Source organism: Canis aureus, chromosome 29, assembly GCF_053574225.1.
Source record: "Canis aureus isolate CA01 chromosome 29, VMU_Caureus_v.1.0, whole genome shotgun sequence".
Lineage (NCBI taxonomy): Eukaryota > Metazoa > Chordata > Mammalia > Carnivora > Canidae > Canis > Canis aureus.
In genome coordinates this window covers 29,743,074-29,765,070 of record NC_135639.1, presented here as the reverse complement: position 1 = coordinate 29,765,070, position 21,997 = coordinate 29,743,074, and the positions used below count along the sequence as shown (strand labels likewise).

At 44.1% G+C, this 21,997-nt stretch overlaps 1 protein-coding gene across 3 annotated transcripts in view; it reads right to left on the bottom strand.

Annotated features, from left to right (window-relative positions):
- Window positions 1-9,787: 9,787 nt before the first annotated feature.
- HPSE2 (heparanase 2 (inactive)) overlaps window positions 9,788-21,997 on the bottom strand; it is a 627,272-nt gene continuing 615,062 nt past the window's right edge. For 2 of the 3 annotated variants that reach the window (XM_077878047.1, XM_077878046.1), the window contains one exon: window positions 9,788-12,287. In XM_077878047.1, coding sequence (XP_077734173.1) covers window positions 12,122-12,287 — 166 coding nt within the window. In that variant the 3' untranslated portion in view covers window positions 9,788-12,121. Of the gene's footprint in view, window positions 12,288-14,238; window positions 14,360-21,997 lie in introns of all 3 variants that reach the window. The other variant, XR_013368097.1, reaches the window with a different exon arrangement.

Below are 21,997 nucleotides of genomic sequence, written 5' to 3'. Positions count from 1 at the left end.
TTTGATTTGTATTTTCCTAATGACTAACGGTGTTCAGCATCTTTCGTGTGCTTTTTGGCCATTTGTGAATCTTCTTTCAAGAAATGTACGTTCAGTTCCTTTGCCCATTTAAAAATTACTTGTCTTTTTATTATCAAATTGTAGGAGTTCTTTATATATCCTGGATACAAGTCCCCTAGTAGATCTATGATTTACAATTTTCCCCCCTTTATGTGGTTTGGTTTTTTGCTTTCTAAATGGTATCATTTGTGGCACAAACGTTTTCAATTTTGATTTAATCCGCTATACCCATTTGTAATTATATCCAAGCTTTTGTGTCAACATAAGTTTCTATTTTACTTGGGTAAATACTTAGGAGTAGGATGGCGGGGCTGTATAATAAGTAACTGTATGGTATAGGCTGTACAGTAAAGTGAATGCACCATTTTACACCCACCCTGGCAGCTCTGAAAGAGTTTGCTGCTCTGTCACCTCCTTAGCATTTGACATCGTCCTTCTGTAATTTTAGCCATTCTAGTAGGTATGTTGTAGTATCCCACTGGGGTCTGAATTCCCATTTTCCTAATGACTAATGATGTTGAACTTCTTTTCATGTGTTTATATGCCATGTGTTAAAAGTTCAAATCATTTGCCCATTTTAAAATTAGAATTTTTTTCTTATTACTTATATGATTCCTTTATATATTTAGAATGAATTCTTTACCAGATGTTTTCTTTCTTTCTTTCTTTCTTTCTTTCTTTCTTTCTTTCTTTCTTTCTTTCTTTCTTTCTTTCTTTCTTTTTTCCCCTTTCCTTTCCTTTCCTTTCCTTTCCTTTCCTTTCCTTTCCTTTCCTTTCTTCTTTTGCCTGCCTGTGGCTTTGTCTTTTCATTTTCTTTTACAGTGACTTTTGAGGAACAGAAATTTTTGTGCTTTTTGAACCACTGCCTAAAACATCTTTGCCTAAACCAGGGTCACAAAGATTTCCTCCTGTTTTCTTCCAGAAGTTTCATAGTTTGTTTTGCACTTAAGTCTATGATCCATTTCAAGTTGATTTTTTGTAGAAAGCATGAGAGAAATATTCAGGTTCATTTTTCTGCATATAGATACCCAATTTTTCTAACACCATTTGTTGAAAAAAATATCCTTTCTTCATTGAATTACATTGACACATTTGTCTCAAATAAGTTGAATATAAATATGTGGCTCTATTTCTGGATTCTCTATTCTGTTCAATAAATTTAGAAGGATTCAGATCACACTAAGGATTTTATTGATTTTTTTCAAACAGCTTTTGGTTTCAACAATTTTCATTGGTTTTTCTGTTTATTTCATCAATTTTTGCACTATTTACTATTTCCTTTCCTCTGTTTACTTTGGATTTAATTTGTTCTTTTTTTTATTATTTTTTAGTTTCTTAGGGTAGAAACTGACCCATTTTATTTGAGACCTTTCGTCTTTTTTTCCAACAAGGGAGTTTGCTCCTATAAATTTTCCCCGAGGTACTGTTTTATCAGCACCCACAGCTTTTGATATGTCGTATTTTCATTTTCAATGAGTTCAAAATGCTTTCTAATTTTTCCTTTGATTATTTTTGGCTCGTAGATTATTTAGAAGTGTGGTATTAATTTCCAACTATTTGAATAGTTATTTCCAACTATTTTCCAGGTATCTTTCTGTAATTGTTTTCTATTCCATTTGGCCAGAGAATATGCTTTGTGAGACTTGAGTCCTCTTAAATGTATTGATGGCTTAGGATATGGTAAATCTTGGTAAATGTTTCAGGTGTACTTGAGAATAATATATATCATTCTTTTGTTGGGTTGAGTGATCTACAAATGTCAATTAGGCCAAGCTGGTTGATACTGACACTTAAGTCTTCTATCTCCTTAATGATTTTCTGTGTACCTTTTCTATCAAATATTGAGATAGTGATATTGAATTCTCTAACTACAATTGTGGATTTGTCTATTCCTCCTCATGATTCTGTCAAGTTTTGCTTCATATATTTTGAAGCTCTGTTATTTGATACATTAACAGTATGATTATTATGTTCTCTTAATGAATGAGCCCCCATACCATTATAAAATTACCTTTTCATCCTTAACACTATTCATTGCACTAAATCTACTTTGAGAATAGTGTCACCACGACAGCTTTATTTTGATTAGTTAATATGGCATATGGAAGCATTCAAGACATGTAACCCCAAAATATGCTACTTTGGTGTGTTGATTATTGTGAGCTAAAGGCACTTGAAACATAGCAGGTGCAAGAAAGGCACACTGACCTTCCCTTTTCTTTCAGTAAGCAGGAGATGAAACTTCTATGGGAAAGATGCCCTCCTCCAAAGGAAATTTCTTTGCACCAGAGAAGGGCAATCTAGGCAGAGAGAAATCTGTACAAATAGACTAGGTTAAAATAACTCTTATCTTTCTGTAGTCTCTTCATTTACTCTAGTTACTTTTCCACAATTGCCGCTCTTTCTTCAGTCTAGTATCTACTTAGGCCTTGCTAGTTCTTCGGATCTTCGTTCTTGTGGGGGCTCCCACATAGGTGTTAAAAATTACTAAATAAAATCTCTGTGCTTCTCTCCTGGGACTCTGTTTTGTGTCAGCCTCAGCCAGAAACCCTGAGAGGGTAGAGGAGACATTTTACCTCCCCTGCATATGTAATCTTCCATCCTTTACTCTTAGCCTACTTGTGTCTTCATATGTAAAACACAGGTTTTTTTGTAGGCACGTTATACTTGGGTCTGATTTTTTTTCCAGACTGACCATCTCTGCCAGACAGATTTGTCAGATTGTGTGTAAAGAACAACTCACACTAATGGGATTAGTATTGTGGTTTAAAGCCTATCAGTCATTATCTTGCTATTTGTTTTGCATTTGTCCCACCTTTTGTTTCTTTTTTCCTCTTTTTATGCCTTTAAAAACATTTATGAGTCCTTCTAGGATTCCATTTTACCTCCTATGTTGGCTTCAGGACCAGGATGGGGGTGGGGAGAATGAGATACTCTGAAGATTTTAAAGGGATGTCAAAAAATTTGGTAATCAATATAATACTATTCTAATTAATGTTTCCAAAAGTCAAAACTAATGCAAAAAATCCATGATGAACAAAATATCAAAATTTTGAATATAAATATGATCAGTATTTCTGATTTACCTATTTGCCTCAGGCTTTAGTATAGCTTGGCATTAACATTTTTACTAAAACAAACAAACAAAAAAAAACATTTTACTGACTGTGGGTCAGTTTTTGCTTCATATATGTGCACACACATAGATATGTGTATATATATGATTTTTTTTAATTTTAAAGTATTTATTCATTTATTCATGAGAGACACAGAGAGAGGCAGAAACATAGGCAGAGGGAGAAGCAGGTTCCACGCAAGGAGCCCGACGTGGGACTCGATCCTGGGACTCTAGGATCGCTCAACCCCTGAGCCACCCAGGTATCCCTGTATATATGATTTAGTTTCATTTTAAAATTTATGCATCAAATTTCATTTAGATGAAATTTGTTAATTGTCTGAATTTTCTATCCTTTCTGAGTTTGTCTGCCTTTTCTCTCATTTTTTGAGAGAAATGTGTTTAGAATTTCCTATTACAGGGCAGACCCGGTGGCTTAGCGGTTTAGCGCCACCATCAGCCTGGGGTATGATCCTGGAGACCTGGGATCAAGTCCCATGTTGGGCTCCCTGCATGGAGCCTGCTTCTCCCTCTGCCTGTGTCTCTGCCTCTCTCTCTCTCTCTCTCTATCATAAAAAAAAAAAAAATTCCTATTATACATGTGAATTTGTCTTTTCCCCTTATATTTCTGTGAGGCTTTTCTTACAGCTAAGGTTTGTTATTTAAGTGCATGCAAATTTAGAATTTTTATGGTTAAAAATTCTTTATGAAATGTCCCTCTCCATTATTAACAGTGCTTTTTGTTTTACAAAAGTATTTATTGTCTTATATCAACGTAACCTCTTGTTGCATGGCATATCTTTTTTAATCCTTTTACCTTCTTATATTTTAGATGTTTCTTTTTAAATGGCATTTAGTTGGGCTTTGTTTCTTTTTATCTTCTCCGACAATCTTTGTCTTTTAATTGGAGCATTCTACTTACATTTAATAACATTACAAATTTGTGTTCAAATCTATCATCTTACTATTCACTTTCTATTTGTCCCACCTGTTCTTTGTTATTTCTTTTCTTGCTTTCTTTTAGATCAATTATTTCTTATTTTGATTCCACTCTTCTCCCTGCCTCTATTCACTTAGAAATAATGCCTTCTTTTAATATTCTTTTAGTGGTTACCCTAGGGAGTAAAACATGCATCCTTGACTTATCAAAGTTTAATATAAATTGGTACTTTTACCTCTTCCTTGAAAATGAAAGGATGTTAGAATACTTGCCTGTCTGCTTTTAAAATGTATGCTATTGTAACGCATTTTCAATTCTATGAAATACCATTAAAAAAAAAGAAATACCATTATTATTGTCTTATATTTATTTAGATTTCCCCATATATTTACCATTTATTTTGCTCTTTGTTCTTCCCTGCATCTCCCTTAGCATTATTTTAATTATTCATTCTTTTTGCTGTCCACCCTGCATCTTTCATTGCCCCTCCCACTTCCTCACTCCTCCACTGCTCACCTCCCCCCCCAAATAGTTGAATTCCAGGACATTAGGTGTACACATGAAAAAAATCTACTGTGTTACATTTCAAATGTTGCTGTGGCATCCCTTGTTCATGTCTTCTAGTGCAATTTAATTTCTCAAAAGTGAGGTCAACTGTTTTTTTCTTTTAAATACCTAATAACAAGGCGAGTATACCTTGGGGCGTGCTTCATTTACATTAAATTTGTACTAAGTCGCTGCTTGGAAGAAATTTGGATGGGAGGAGTCAAGTAATTAACTCAAAGAAAAATCATGACCTTACCTCTAGAAACAAAAATCATCAAATGGTGTGGTCTGTTAAATTTCACGTGCATGGATCCTGAAGGCACATTGTATTTATATAGAAGCAGCGACAAAAAATGTAAGGCTAACTTTGAGACCTCTCAGAAAGGTATATCTAAATATATACGTATATATTTATACATATATATGTATATATATATACACAATATATGTGTATATATGTGTGTGTGTGTGTGTGTATGCATATATTTATGAACTCGGGCAGTAGGGAGTTTTGGGTGACCCTAGAGTTCACTTAATCTGAGGTCCTCATTTTACAGATGAGGGCTCTAAGCTCCAGAGAGGCCAGTGACTTGTTTAACATCACACAGTAGACGGGCAGTCAGGACCAGAGACCAGAATAGCCTCCTTAACTGGCCTGAAGATATAGATTCCCACTCTCCTCAGGTGGATTCAACCAGTGAAAACTGTGTCATCTCCAGGGGTGGGTTCCCATTTGGTCTGTAGCTATGGCCTCTTTGATTCTGCTTTGCTATTTGAGGTTTTACTTTTTATTATTTTATTTGGAGGTTTTAAGTTATATTTCTGCTATGTCTGGTAGAGGGCACAGCATCCATACCAGATGCATCCTAACTGGATAGCAGTGAGACAACACAAAGATTGTTTTCTGTTAAAATTAGGCCAAGTACTTGGAGTGGCATGACTTAAGGGAAGGGAAAGAGGGAGAAGGAAGCTCCTCTAGGTCAATCTGAAATATGTAAAAGAATCCTCTGAATTTAGATATCACCACTCACTTGTAACACTCACTTGATGGCAAATTAACCAGAGCGACCCAATATCATTGATACATTTTATCATCTCCTGGCTGTCCATCAAAGTTTTGTGCTCCTTTTTCATGAATGTCCTAGTCTGTTCAGGCTTCTATAATAAAAATACCATAGACAGGATGGCTTATAAACAACAGAGGTTTATTCCTCACAGTTCTGGAGGCAGAGAGGTCCAAGATCAAGGTTCCAGCAGCTTCAGTATCTGATGAGAGGCCCTTTCTGGTTCATAAGAACCTTTTGGATGTGTTCTCACATGGTTGAAGGAGCAAAGGAGCCCTCTGCAGTCTCTTTTATAATCCCATTCATGAAAACTCCACCTCATGATCTAATCACTCCCAAAGGCCCCACATCCAAATACTATCTCATTGGGAGACCATCACATAGGATAAGGTTTCAATATGAGTTTGGTGGTGGTGGTGGGGATCAAAGACATTCCATTTATAGCAATGAAATACAACTGTTGAGAAGTGACTGTCCAGCCAGGGACATCATTTCTGAAACCTTCACATCTAGATGGGACTATGTGACTGATGGTCAATGGAATTGAGTGGAAGGAATTTATGTGAATTCCGGGTTAGGCCCCTAAGCTAGCATAGGTGGTTCTGCACACTCTCTCTTCTCATCTGCCAACTACAGGTGGATGCCCATAGCAACCTTGGAGGCCAAGTGCTGAGATGGCAGACTGCCTTCCATCTGGGTCCCTGAAGGGCTGTGGGGAATGGAACCACTACTTACCCCACTGCCACCAGTTGAACTTTACATGATCTATTAGCAAGAAATGTCGATTATGTTAGGTCATTGAGATTCTGGGGTTTATCTGTTATTGCAGTTAACAGTTACTTTGACATAGTGCATGTCACCTAACTTGAACAGCAACATTTCATTTGCACTTAGAGCCCTAATACTGGAAGCAAAGCCTGTGGAGAAGAGGAAATAGGGAGACGGCAGCACATCACGAAACCAATGATCCCACCTGTGTGTTAGTTTGTTGGGTGGAAATGTAGTGTGGACAACTGTGCCCCGCCTCCCCCTTCTCCCCACAGAACACCCTGAGAACAGAAAGTTAGAGCATTCACATTTTATTACTTACAGAATGTCATTTCAAAATATAAACTACCTCATGGACCCAGACTCTCTGCAATCACCAAGCTCGTATAAACCTTAATATAATCTGTTTTTGGAAGCAAATATTAACACCTGGTAAAATCCCCTGCAGAGAAGAAACTTTCCTGGGAGGTGTTCCTTTACTCATTTTGCCAACTTCCAGATGAATAAAACTTAGGTTTCTTTTTTGCTTCTTCCAAAAATATAATTTATTATATAACATTTAGAACTTGAAAAAGAATCCTAGAATATTTTCATGAATAATAATTAGAAGAGTAAAGTTCATGCTGTGGGCTGTAAGGAAGGACCCCTTTTCTCAGCTGGGTGCATAGGACAGGGGGGTTTACTCATGAGCCAGTCATTTGGAATTTGGTCAGCTCCTTCCAAGTGCTCCAGGGCTCCTGGGGGAGCTGCTCTGCTGTTTAGTAGGAAGTGGGTGCCAAAGCAGTTGGTTTCTTGTGTTTTAGCTTTCTTATTTTAGAGTGGTCTATACAAATACAACCCCTCTGGCAGTAGTTAATGGATTTATTATTTAGTCTGGAAGACAAAGAGAAACTTCCAAACCTCTTAGTGATGGGGACAGGAGGAGCAGTGCTTTCAGGGACAATGCATGTGTGGGTGCTGCCTGGCTCTCCAGGACTTAGAAATATCAGGAATCATCACCTGTGGTGGGTGGTGATGGTAGGAGTTGTCCTTTAAATTATTCTACAGAAAAACACAGGGGAGGAGTGACCAGGAGGACCACTGGTGGGCCTGAGGGGAGGGTGGATTCCAAATGTTACAGCCAAGGTTGGTAGGTTACAGCCCTACTCACTACTCATTAGGCCTGCTCACAGGCTTCCCCCCACTTGACAGCTGTCCTGGGTGAAAGCACTAGTAGGGGTTTCTGTAGACACTCACAGGCTGTTAAGAAAGCTAGCTGTGGAGCTTCTTTGGAGGTGAGAAAAAGTTGGCCACCACCAGTCCAATGAGAGAGAGCATGGTTCAATGAGAGCAGGCTTTGGAATCCAACAGATCTGGGTTTGACTCCTGGTTCTGCCGCTCTGCTTATCTGGATTGTCTTGGACAAATCACTTCTCTGGTCTTCCCCAAACAGTCACCACCCAGGACTGGGCATAAGAAGGCAGTTATAGAAGTTTTTGTGTCCATGTGATTCTAAAGCAATGATTCTAAAGCTCTAGTTGTTTGAGTCTTATAAAAACTGTTTATCTTTGAGTGCCCCTTACTACCTTATTTGCAATTCTGGTATATCCTAAGAAAAGATTGCAAACAATTCTACAATAAGACTTAATTCCTGGTCAGTACAGATTTCCCTAGCCTCCAGGTTGGGAGCCCGAGGCAGAGGGAAGGCAATGAAACTGGAGAGGAGTTAGTGGGAAAGCAGTGGGCAGTGTCCAGGCTGGGGCAGGAGTACTGAGGTTAGAGAGAGAAGGGTAGTGGAGGAACCCTTGTGCATAAATGTTTTATGCCCTTTCTTCCCTTGCCTTCTCCAAGACACATCTCTATTATTTTTAGATATTCTATTAATGCTTCAAAAAAATTTTTTTAAAGATTTTATTCATTTATTCATGAAAGACACACAGAAAGAGGCAGAGACACAGGCAGAGGGAGAAGCAGGCTCCATGCAGGAAGCCTGATGTGGGATTCGATCCCGGGACTCCAGGACCACATCCTGGGCCAAAGGCAGGCGCTAAACCGCTGAGTCACCAGGGATCCCCTGATGCTTCAAATTTTTAAAGTCTTTTTCTGTCCTAGTGTTTTTTATTGCCAGTGATATCTACCTGCTTCATCTTTGCTTCTGCAGAGTTTAAATACTGCCCTTTTGTTTTTGGAAATAAAGCCTCTCTCAGTGGATTTCCAAGGTGAATCCAGCAGCTGCATCCTTCCCAAACATGGGCCTGGAATGTACTTGTGGACCACACCTGCAGATGTGGGGCATGGCCAGAACCCCTCCAGCAGCTCAGCAGTTCACAGCCAGGTTCACAGTCAGGCTGGATCTCTTCCCTGCACACCCCCCCGGACCCCCCTCCACCCCCTCCATCCCCCCTGACCCCCCTCCACTCCCAAAGCCTCAGCAGCTTCTGATGCTCCAGGCCAGCAGGAGGACTTTCAGGTGAAATCCACCAAAAGCTTCTACCATTTGGAGGATGCAGGGCTTGGGCCCAACTGCTGGGGAGGGGCTGGGGCTATGAGGGCCACTGGGCCATTGGGAATTGTTCTGGGGGGTCCCAGGCCTTAGCCTCATTGTAAACCTGTTCTGGAATTTTCAAGCTTTTCTCCATCCAGAGATAAGCTAATATCCCACAGTTGCAGCTTTTTCAGGGAACTAGAAGAATTGAGACCTTTTCTTCAGACAACAATGAGAATTTGTTCTGAACCTTTGTGATAAGAAAAGAGAAAGAAAATCATTCCTAGAGGCAGGGAGAACAGACAATCATCTCAACAAAAGGCAAAGACTTCTCATTATACCTTATTATGCTTTCAAATAAGCATCTCTGCAAGCCCATTCTTCAGTTTCAAGTAAAGTGGCTCTAAAGTCTTGGATGATCTCAGTCGTGTCTTATTTTAGGAGGAAAAAATCTGATCTGGGAAGCTAGTGGATGAACTCTTTTGTCCCAGGGCCCAGCCTTGCAAACTGCTCCCCTGGTATGCATTGTGATGCTGAGTTTTGCCACAGGCTGTCTTTTGGGGGAGTATTATAGGGGAATCCCTTATAGGAAGTGAGCCCTACTGATTTAGTAATTATCCCCCATCCCAAATGCAAAAGCCAGGACAGGTGCTCTATAGGGAAATCCCTAAAGAATATGATGTTATCAGTATCCTTTGAATAACGCAAATACTTCCACGAGACAGTCACAAAATTAGAATTTCAGGACCCCAAAGATAAATTTCAATGATTCCCTCTTCCCTTTTTATTAACTAAAAAAAAAAAAAAAAAAAAAAACCCAAAAAGCAAAATTTAAACCTCTTGGGAGCATTTAATACACAGAGAAAGAAAAAAGAAGCAGAAACTGCCTATCTTCTGGAGGCTTAGAAGCTTAGTGAAGAATCAACACTTATTTACACAAAGTGTGCTTTGCACGGAGTTCTGGAGGTTTGACTGCATTGAATTCGAGGTGAGAGAGTGAGGCTGTGAGGTGGGCAACCACTGGGCTTGGTGGTTAAATGGACAGGCACTGGATTATTCTCCACTCAGCAACCCACTGCCCTGGGTGGCCCTGGGCCAGCTACGACCTCTCTCCACACCTCATGGGAAGCTGGGGGTAAAACCAGGGACTCCTTCATGGGGCTACTATATATGTAAAGCAAACTGGCCAGGCCCAGACCCACTGGGACCGCTGCTCTTATGTTATCATTGGAGGCCTATAGCTGTGCCCGTATATAGAGGAGATTTTGGTATCTGCACAAATTTTTTAAACTTTGGGGAGACAACTACTTGGTCTCTCCTTTCCTCTGTCTTCCTTACTTGGACTGTCCTCATTTGGGCTGTTCTATCCCAGCCTTGGCGCTTCTCTTCCCTCGCTCCCCACCAGAGCTGAGGCTGCAGCAGGAGCTGCCTGCTTCCTGAGGAGGAGGCCCCCTAGGATAACCTTGTACCTGACAGTGCCAGGGTCTGCTCCCCTCTCTCCATCCTCTTCTGGGCTGAGCATGCCCACTGACCAGGTCCAGCCCAGTATTTGGTCCCCCACCTCCGGTGTGCTCATCCTCCTGGACCTGCTGACACACTTGACAAAACCCAAGTCCACTCTTCCTCACGCAAAGAGTGGCCTGTTGGCTTCCCTCCCCCCAATCACCCCCATCTCTGTTCTCCATGCTGAGTCTCCTGGACTTCCTCCCTTGTGTCACCTCAGACCTGGCCCTGTCCTTAGCCCCTGTCATTCATGCCATTTACCCTGAGAAAGAAAATCAAACCCATAGGAAAGAGTAGTTTCAGTGGCAGCTTATTTGCATCTTACCTCTTAAATCATATGGAAGGTTTATCATAAACTTTAAATCAGTCCATGTCCCCTGCCCAGTTCCGGGGTGGGGGGATCCCACTCACCACTCCACAGTTCCCCAGCAGACCTCAGTTTCCAGATACCCTCTTCCCCAGGTGGTGAACTGAAAGCTTTGTTCTGTTGCCTGGGGGCTGGTCTGGGGGAGCAGGGACCTGGTCATCTTTCAGGACTGGATTAGCTTTCTGCCTAGGAAATGCCACTGGCAGGCTCACCACTCCTTGGGAAGAGGCAGAAAGGTTAGATTCCCTTGTATCTTACAGTGATGACTTTCGATTTACACCTTTTTTTTTTTTATGGTTTTGGTCAGACAAACTATTAAGAGCTTGATCTACATGCCCTTAAAATTCCTTCAGATTTGATACAGGTCTAATTATTTGCTTGTTCAGTTGGGGGGTGTGTGCACGTGCGTGTGTGCACGTGTGCATGTGCATTTGCTGGTTCAGTGTGCTTTCTCTTTGTGCTGAAGCTCCCTTCCTCTCAGCCACATGACGGATGATGATTGCTTTCTGTGGTGCCTAATACATTGTTCTCCACTCCATGAATATTGTTACCTGACTCCCATTCCAACCCCAGGGGAATCTGGATGCACAGAGGAATAGAACCCTCTTACAAAATCTGGAGCATGATTGCAATTTTACTTTTGAAGCACCCGCTTCCCAGAGGAATAGTCAGTGATGGATGCCACTGTCAGAAGCCCAGATGCACACAATCATGCATCAACCAGGAAATGACAGAAACAGCTCACCCAGCAGGCCGGCGCTGACCCACCTGCCTGCTCCCCTGTAGGAAGAGAGGTGACGGGAAACCCAGGGCAACAGCAGGGAACAGACAGGGAGAGGAATCAGAGGAGGATTGGGCTCCTGAGGGCCCACCTGGTGGTTTCCTTCCCCATTTTGTGCTGAGGGCAGCAGTCACACACTATGGTCCACAGTCGTATAGCTGTGTGACCCGGATCATGGAGAGCTGTTTCATCTGTCCTTGGCATGTGCCATCAGCTCATTTACATGGTGTATACATGGATACATACAGCTCTATACATGTACCTTCATCCTTACATAGGTACAGTGATGGGTGATGTCTACATGTTCCTTTGGGGTGGATGTGGCCTACCTAGGCTAAGCTCATGCTATGGCATTAGTCTCTTTGGAGAGCAAGTCTGCTGATTCCAGCAGGATGGGGCAGCAGAGATTGATTTGTTGCTAAGAAGATGTCTGAAAAATCAGGATACTATCAGGGTGGGAGAGTGGAAAGCGGTCCAGCAGACCAGCTGGTAACTTGTGGGTATGAGGGTGGCTTATCGGTAGCGGCAGGCCAAAGCGTTGACATTCTTGACCACATAAAAGCCCATGGTGACTGGAGGGATGACCAAAGTCCGGCCGGGCCGCAGGGGGCGGGGCTTCAGTTCTGGGAGGGTCCCATCATCCACCATCACTAGGGGCTGGCCGTTCAGCTGCACTGACCTACAGTGAAGAAAAACAGCAGGGAGCTTGTTATTGCACCATCACAGCAGAGCCTGGGCAGCCCCTGTTTGCCTGCCACCCAGTATCAGTCAGTCTGAAACTTCCCCGGGCTATCCTGTACTGACACTTGGTATGCCCAGGCTCTCACCTCGGTGTTTTACTTTTTAAAATGTATTAAAAATACTCCAGCAATGCTCCGAGAAAGAAATGCCATTATCCCATTTTACCCAGGGTGGCTAAGTGGCTTGTCCAAGGTCATCCAGCTTATTGGTCTGGGAGCCAGGATTTGAACACAGGTTGTCTAGTTGCAGAGACACGTCATTTAGACAAGCAAAAAGTCTGTGATGCAGAAGCTAAAAAGTGTATCACACCTATTTTTTTAAAATCATAATAGCAGTTCAATTTGACTTTGCACAGAGAGAATTTTTTTCCGGTGGAATGTTGCATAGGCTTAAGATGATTTCAGAAGTCTCCTAGTTAACTGATCTCTTTAATTTAGTTGAGAGATGAGAGAATTAACATCATGTTACTTGTCTAGGCTTGTTCTGAAGGAGGAGACAGACATTTAATGACTCCTTTTTCTGAGAATGAGTTTTCATAACTATTTATTTTAGAGAGAGAGAATGTGAGCAGGGACAGAGGGCAGAGGGAGAGGGAGAGATAGAATCTTAAGTGGGGCTCGATCTCATGACCTTGAGATCATGATCAAAGGTTGGACACTCAACTGACTAAGCCACCCAGGTGCCCCTCATATCTAATATTTAATGGATGTTTCTGTTTTAGCAACACAATGGAGTAGGCGACAAAGCAGGCATTTTAAAATTCCAATTTACCCATCCTGCTTGCTTTTATTCTTCCTGTGTACCAGCCATCTTCAATCATGAGAAGAGGGCCACATACAGAGTACACTTAGGAGGAAAGGAAGTAGCTCATCACTCATCCTTGGCCAGTGGTACAGAGTCCAGAGAACTTCTCAGCTGTTCCTGACCCGGAATGACTTGTGCAGTCATGTACCCAGATTGAAGCTCAGTTTTCTGGGTCAGAAGAAAAGGCCAGAGCCAGGCCACCAGCTGGAACTAAGGCTATGAGTCACCCTCAGAAAATCAACATTGCATAGTGGTGACTGTTTTGGGGCCTTGCCCAACCTCCAATGTGATAACAGTGCAGTGATACTATCTGGGCCATAGAGAGATGTAGAGAATGCAATGTTAGACACTGATACAGAGGTCTTTTTAAAAATATTTATTTATTTACTTATGAGAGAGAGAGAGAGAGAGAGAGAGAGAGAGGCAGAGACACAGGAGGAAGGAGAAGCAGGCTCCATGCCAGGAGACCGACACAGGACTCGATCCCCGGACTCCAGGATCGCGCCCTGGGCCAAAGGCAGGCACCAAACCGCTGAGCCACCCAGGGATCCCCCAGAGGTCTTTTTTTCATATTACTTCTGTGCTATGAATGATAGGTTTAGAGAGAGATACTCAGACCTATGCCCAGCAGAGCAGTGAATTCCCAGAGATAAGTATGTTGTGAATTGCTCCCAACAGAGACCAAGACAGGGAGGCAGGTCCAAGCCTGGTCCCGCATGGAAAAGTCTGGGCCTGGTCCAGATCTGACAGACCAGAAGGGCAGCTGCCCTCTTCTTATTGGTGTGATTCAGGGATGAAAGAGTGAGCAGAGGACTCCTGTAGGGAGAGCCAGACCTGCCCCTGGAAAAGCACAGAAGGAGGAGAACTGAGATCTGATGAAGTATTGACCTCATCAAATCTGCAAGGAGCTTTTGCTCCAAATTTGAGTGATTCTCTCTGGTGAAGATAGACTACTCATTGGAGTAGGAGGTATGGTGAGGAGAAGGGGTCCAGTTGCAAAAAAAAATCCAGAACAGGTCTTCACAGTGTACTGTCATTATTTTGTTTCAGGTGGTGTGAATATCCAACAACCAGACAATACGTACCGTCAAATACAAGTTCAATAAAATTAATAAATCTTTCCAATGACTCCTCAGTTGATATCACTGCTCTACTTGAAGACCTTCAATGATCCCTCTTACATATGGAACTGGGTGCAAGCCCTTCCTGTAAGGAATTAGGTAATGCCTTTTAGGAGTCACATGATCCCACAGCATTGATACCTCTGGATTCTGGGAAGTGCAAAAGAAAGTGTGATAAGCAAGCCTTTGAAAGTCTATATCATTATTCTGGAACAGGGCCCATTCTGATTTCCTTGTTGGTTATGTAAGACACTAACCCAAGTGTGGGTGGAACCAGGGAGCATGGTTGAGATTCTGGACTGATCTCCAGTTCCAGGAGCCCAGTCACTAACTTGCTAGACAGTCACCTCCATTCTAGGGGCTTTTTCCTCTGGACAGTTGCTATAGGCTGTAGGGCCAGACACATGAAATACAAAGTATGCGGTGCTCTGACAGCATAATGAGCCCCATAAGTAGGAGATGGTATTTTGTTATTAATTCTTTTCACCATAGCTACTAGTAAAGTTATTGGTCCTTGTACTTTTTTTTTTTTTTATAAATTTTTTTTTAAATTTTTATTTATTTATGATAGTCACAGAGAGAGAGGCAGAGACACAGGCAGAGGGAGAAGCAGGCTCCATGCACCGGGAGCCCGATGTGGGATTCGATCCCGGGTCTCCAGGATCGCGCCCTGGGCCAAAGGCAGGCGCCAAACCGCTGCGCCACCCAGGGATCCCTGGTCCTTGTACTTGACTGCTCTTGGGACTGACAAATTTCATGGCTTCTTCTTAAAATCCTCTCTTCCCTTGGCTCCATGGTACCTCTGTCTCTTTCTGTCTCTCTTGCCGCTACTCTCCTTCTCCTTCATTTCTGCATGTGGTTGCCTCCTGAGGGGAATTATTCACTTCTACCTGCCTCTTAGATGGTGAGGTTCTTGGTGTTTTGTCCTTGGACCTCTTCTCCCACACTCTATACCATGGCTGAGTGCTATTACCCACACCCAGGACTTTATTATCCATGTCAATACTTCCCAAACCTAGCCTAGGTCCTTCTTCTAATATATCTCCACTTGGCTGTCCCATAGGAACTACAAAGTCGCTATGTCCAAAGTCAAAATTTTCTTCTCAAACCCTGTCCTTTTCTCTGCCTTTTTTGTGTTGGTACCACCATCTACCCAATTACCTAAGCCAGCAAGCTGGTCATCTGGGACTTTGCCCCCAATTCTTACATCAGGGTCACTGAGTCCAATCAATTCTACCTTTTAATATTTTTCATATCTGCTCCTTTCTTTCCATTCTTTAGTTCAGAGCTTGCCATGTAACCCATCTCTTTGTCCCCTGCCTTGCCTTTCTCCTGCTGCTTGCCACATTGCCAGCAGAGCATCAATTGCTGTCACTCCTTTAAACCCTTCAGCATCTCCCCATGCCTTCTACTTTCACAGGGACAATGAAGCCTAGCTCTGGCTAGCTCTCCAGTCTCAGATCCTGCCAGTACCCTTTACTCCAATGCTAACTGGCTCACCAACTTCTGGGGGTGGGGAGTGGGGCATGAGCTGAGTTGGCAGTCCTTGTAAGGTCATGAACATGAACAATTATGCATGAACAAAGAGTGTTTCACAATGAAAAGCTAGCTAAGTCTTGCACATAAATATTTTTCAAATGACAATGTCAGTAGATACTGTTGGGAATAAAGTACACAAGTTCCTTCAAAAGTATAATAAATATTTTTCAAGTGTAAGTACCAGCAGACACTGTTGGGATTAGTAAGACACAAGTTCATAGAAAACTGTTAAAAGATTCCTAATGGAATTTTTTTGGCGGGGGGCATCATGCGCTTTTCTCAAGCAAGAGGTTTAAGGTTTTACTTATTTATTTAGAGACAGAGGGAGGGTGGTAGAGAAAGAGGAGTGGAGGGACAAGCAGACTCCCTGCTGAGCATGGAGCCTGATGCAGGGCAGGGCTCTGGATCTCAGGACCCCGAGACCATGACCTGAGCTTAAACCAAGAGTCAGACGCTTAACTGACTAATCCCCTGTGGTGCCCCTCAAGCAAGAGATTTTAAAAGGACAATCACTATAATGTGGCAAGGCCATGACATTAGCCGACGTTAAAAAGGAACCCTAGTGGGATCCCTGGGTGGCGCAGCGGTTTGGCGCCTGCCTTTGGCCCAGGGCGCGATCCTGGAGACCCGGGATCGAATCCCACGTCGGGCTCCCGGTGCATGGAGCCTGCTTCTCCCTCTGCCTATGTCTCTGCCTCTCTCTCTCTCTCTGTGACTATCATAAAATAAAATAATAATAATAAAAAGAACCCTAGTTCTTTTGCAGGGCTGACTCCCTTACCCTGAAGGACCAAATTGAACAACCTGTGGTTCCACTTCTGTGGTGCTCCTTCCTCCTAGAATACAACCACCCTCCTCCCCTGTCAGACCCCCTGTCAGACTAGCTACATTGGGTCCTTGCAGAACCTGCTCAGGTGTTGTCCCTCTGGGAAACCTTTTCTAATCTCTGGGCTGGGCTAGAAGCCCCAACTCTGGACACTCCTGTACCCTAAACTTCTCTATAACTACCTACTGAATTGTAGTGACTTACACTCCCCCTCACTGGGCTGTGAGCTTGGTGAGGAAGGGGATCATGTCTTTCAAACCTAAATCCTCGGTGCCTAACAAGGTGCCCAGTATAGAGTAGGGAAGAAGTATTTTTGGAGTGAATGAACTTTGGTGCTCTTCTGCATTACTTTTTATCTTCTGTGGGGAGGAGGGAGGAGTTTCTCCAGCTTGAGATTGGCTCCCTGGAGATTCGCTGTCTTTACAGATTTCATTAACCTACCAATTACTCTTGCTCTCAGTGGCTCTGGAGATGTTAGATAAGACCTGAATTATCGCTGATTCTCAGTCACTCACCAAATACCTTATCCCAACCTGACACAAGGCCATTGATCATGGACAGTATTTTTCATCCTTAAAAAAGATCCATATGACCATCTCTTAACTAAGTTAAAATGAGTTAATTTGGTGAGACCCTGAGTCCCCATACATCCTTATCTATGAACTCCCTCCCTTATAAAGACGGACCACATGCTTTACCACCTCCATCCAATTTTTTCTGTGTATATTTTTCTTTAAATATTTATCCTGTTACCCAGTGAAGTCATAGCATGCTAAATATTACAATAATATTTCATTTTTATAAATAATTTGTAGGTTTGAAAACAGTCACACTGATGATAAAAATCGAGTAGTACACACTATTTTGTAGACAAAGTCATTTAGCTATGATTTAATTTGACTATTGCATTTAGTTCTTCCAACAACCAGCTGAAACAGGGGTTAACATCCCTATATTATGGTGAGACCCCTCAGAGTTTAGAGGGGCCTCACCTAAGTCACAAAGCCAATAAGTGGTAGGGGTGAGATCTGCAATGCTGTCCTTTATCATGGTCCTATCTGGCCTCCCTTGTGATTGCTAAAGAGCCCTATGAGGTACATGGGGCAATTATTATTATTATTATTATTGTAACTTTACTATTGAGATGAAGTCAGAGAGGTTAAGTGGTCTGGGCAAGGTCACATAGCTAATAGGTGCTAAGCTAGGTCTCGAATTCAATCTTTCCGACCTCTCTTTCTACTATTTCATGGTGTTCTCCAATTCCAGATGGCACTCACCCCGATCATGTTTCTTTATTTCAAAACCATTCCTTATCATGTTTCCATCATATTTTGGGACCTCTTTACTGCCCATGACTTTTCAAGCCAAATGCTAAATGATCCAGCCTATGTTGAACTATTTCTCTTAATTCCCTAGCTGCTGAGGGCATTTAAATTATCCAAATATTAGGACAACTGCATTTTATCACCATCTGTTTTTACAAAGTCTGAGTTACTTTTCAATTCCTAAACTTGTTTTCTTTATTTTGCATGCTATTTGGAATGGAATTCAATGTGTCAGTGTGAGTCAAGCCTCCTGCTCCCCAGGTCTCTGTGGGAGCCCCTTGCCAAGGTCACCCTCCTTCCCCCAACACCTGTCTACAGTCTCTGGGTTTCATGTCTTACCCTGGTTGTTGCTAGCCATGGATACTGAAGCAAGCTCTCAACTACCCTGAGGTCTCAGGGTAGCAGGTCTAGTGAGCATGCTTTTTTGTCAGTCTTGAAGATAATTTGCTTGACTCTGGCGTGGCCCCGGGTGAACTTTTGTGGGGGCAGAGGCTAGGGAAGTCTTTGTATTATAGGGAGCAGCCGTGGGAGCTGTGTCTGCTTCAGGCTGGCATATTTGGGACCTTGAGTGGGAGGTGAAGGGACTTAGGCGAAGGGACTCAGCTATTTGGAGGAAGTGATTTGCCTTCTCTGAGAGCTTGGGTCTCTCTATGTATAAGATAGACTAGTTGAAACCTAAGATTCCTTCTGTCTTGAACATTTTTTAGGTGGGTTGTCCAAAGCCTAACAACTAGCTTGAGGCATTGCTCAAACTCAGAGTGATCCTGCACAGTTAGAAATCTGATCACGATATTCGCCCACCTAATGTTCAGTAGCGCCCTGCTGACCTTAGAACACTGTCCAGAGCCTTTTACCTACGTCTCCAGCCCTTTAGAGGCATCTTCACAGGGCACTGGCATTGCTGACAGCTTGTCAGTCTCTCCCCCAGGCGGGAAGACCATGTGTGTGTCTTGTCCATTCCTGCAGTCTCCCTATACCAATTCACATAGCAGGTGATCAAGAAAAGAAGGACTGATTATATGTATATGTATAGATATAGATGTATGCAGGGAGATGAACCTAGAAGGAAAAGACCCTGGACTGGAAGGCCAGAGACCCGAGTTTTAGTGTAGACTTCCAGCATGAACTATGTCGGCCTGGCCCTGTCACCAGTCTGTCTGGTCCTTGTTCCTGGATCGTTAAACCGTTGGAGGGGAAAGAAGAAGGGAGGCAGAGGAGAGGGAGGATAATGCATAGGAATCTGGCGCGTGTGCTGGGGCGCGGCCTCGGCTCCCTGTGCTCCCAGGCGGCCTCTCGGGCCAGGAGGCGCCCCCTGCGCCACTAGAGGGCGCTCTTGCTCCACACAAGGGCTCCGGAGCGCCGCCCCCGCCCGCGCGCGGCCTCCCCGAGGAGCGCAGCGCAGGGTCGCTCGGATCCCAGCCGAGAGCGCGTCGCGGTCCCCTTGGCGGGGGGCCCGCCTGAAGGTTGCCGAGACTCAGGAAGCGGTTCGGCCGGCGAGCAGGGAGGGGGCGCAGGTGCGCCCCGGAGCCCCGGGCCTCCGCGCCGGCCGCGCACCTGTGTGCGCTTTACAGGCTCCCCGGGGCCGGCGGCCCCTCGCGGCCCCTCGCGGCCGAGTCAGGACGCTGGGCTGTGCGGCTGCGGCTGCGGCTGCCCTTCTCCGGGCCAGGGCCAGGGCCAGCGCCAGGTTGGGGCCTGGGGGCTCGAGGACAGAGGGGCCTTGCTGTCCCCGTGCTCCGGGGGAGGCCGTGCATCTGGGTGGCGTAGAGGGGAAGTTCCTTTGAAAGGGCCGCGAGTGATGCCACTGGGCCGCGGAGGGCCGCGGAGGGCCGCGGAGGCGCCGCAGCTAGTGTCGCCGGCCTCACTAGCCCCGCTGGAGCAGGGGCTGCAGGATGCTCACTCCCCTCCCGGGGGTGCTCCTGCCTCAGGGGCCATGGGGAGGATGGCGTCCCAGTGCGCCCTGAAGCTTTCCCCCTCTCTTTGCCTCGCCTGGAACCTGGTAGAGACTGTCAGAAAGTCCCCTCTCCCTCCAGGCCCCACTGGCCGCGGCCTTCAAGGCCTCATGGGGCAGCGGAGGAGAGGCCGGTGTCTGCAGCTCCCTCTAGCACCCGTCCTGCCGGCTTTACTTTACCTGTGTGCTGGGGTCATTTCGCCGGCTACACCCGACTGTTTTCATTTCCTCGTTTTCAGTAGCATGTGGTTCAGTGCCTTCTTGCTTAGGAGAGTAATCCTACTTAATGTTTGTTGCCTTCCACTAAGTCAGCCTCTCTAGGAGTTCTCCTGATTGGACACTAACCCCTTCCCCTATTGTTAAGGAGAGGAGACTGTACCAGAGAGATCAAATGGATCTCCTGTTCCCCTCACCCCTCAAGTAGCCCCACATTGTGTGTGAGGCTCCTGGCCACTCAGACCCTTTGAGGCTGAGAGGATCATTTGCCCTTCATCCTATTCTTTGAGGGGTGTGTTGAAACAATGAGGAGGGGATCCCTGGGTGGCGCAGCGGTTTAGCGCCTGCCTCTGGCCCAGGGCGCGATCTGGAGACCCGGGATCGAATCCGACGTCGGGCTCCCTGCATGGAGCCTGCTTGTGTCTCTGCCCCCCCCCCTCTCTCTCTATCATAAATAAATTTTAAAAATTAAAAAAAAAAAGAAACAATGAGGAGTTTTGGTCTAACTTCTGTATCACTGAACCAACACTAGGACTCCTTTATGCGGACAGAGCTGGGGGATTTTATAGACAAGTTGTCAGAGATCTAGGCTTTTCCTGTTTGGGGGTCATGACTTGATCTGTGTTCTATCCCAGGCTGTGTAATAATGTCTACTCCATACTGGGATTTTACCATGTGCTTCTAATGGCTTAGAGTAACTTAGCACATTTGGCAGACAAGATGAGAGCCCAGCTAAGGAACCTGGGTTTATACTGATATTGTTAATTCCCAACAGATGGGGAAATCATCTGGGGGCAGTTTGGAAAGAAAATTTGATTCTGCGACCATCTCAAAGCTCCATGTCATAGGCCTATCACACTCAAACCACAGGACACAATAAGAACCAGCTATAAAAACCATGGAGAGGCTTTAACATGTGGTTAACTCTGTTCCCTTCCCATTATAAAGAATCGGTGCCATGATCTCCGGCATTCATGAGTATACAAGGGGCATTACTCATCTCCCTACTGTTCTCTGTGTTGTACAAATTCAATTGTAGCAGACGGAGCCCTACCCGTGAAGACAGAAACTCAGAAACATGCAAATGTGTGGTCAGATACACTATAATTAACACATTACACAAGGAGAGAGACAAGGAAAATCACACTTTCTCAGCCTGGATTTTGAGGTCTTCTGTGTTCTGGCTCTGGTATATTTCTGTGGCCTTTCCTCTCACCCATACAAAGCATCTTATATTCCAATCATGTAAAATGATTTGCCATCACCCACTCCCTTCAAACAAAATGAGCCTTGAACTTTTGTACTTCTGAACATTAGTAAGCTCATCCCACTGCCCGGAATCTCCTTCTGTCCAGCATTTCCTAGGTATATCACTCATCCTTCCAGCTCCTGCTCAGTGGCCCTCAGCCCTGAGGACTTCCTAGGTTGCCAAGATAGAATTCATCTCTTCCTTCCTTATACTCCCCTTTCCTATATTTACCCTCTTGTGGTCTGTCTTGTCTTCTTGTCTTAAAATATCACCAGGTTCCCCCAGCTCTAATTGTGTGGAGCTGGAAGAGGCAAGTGTGGGGATGAGAAGTGTCTCCTTTATGGGCAGTCTACAGGTGAGATGAAGAGAGTCAGGCAAGAGGGCAGGTGTATGTGTGTGCACATGTGCACAGATGGGTTTTCCATATGTAAAAGTATGAGATAAAGTCTATAAGCCACACCCAAAATTAGTTCCATCATTCTAAAGTCATGAATACCTATTCAAATATGTTAAAGGGATAAATATCTTGGTTTTATGGGATTTTGATAAAACGCTCCCTATAGTATCAGGTGCACCCTCAAAAGCAAAAAGTAAGACATCCCAGGTGGCACAGGCTCTGT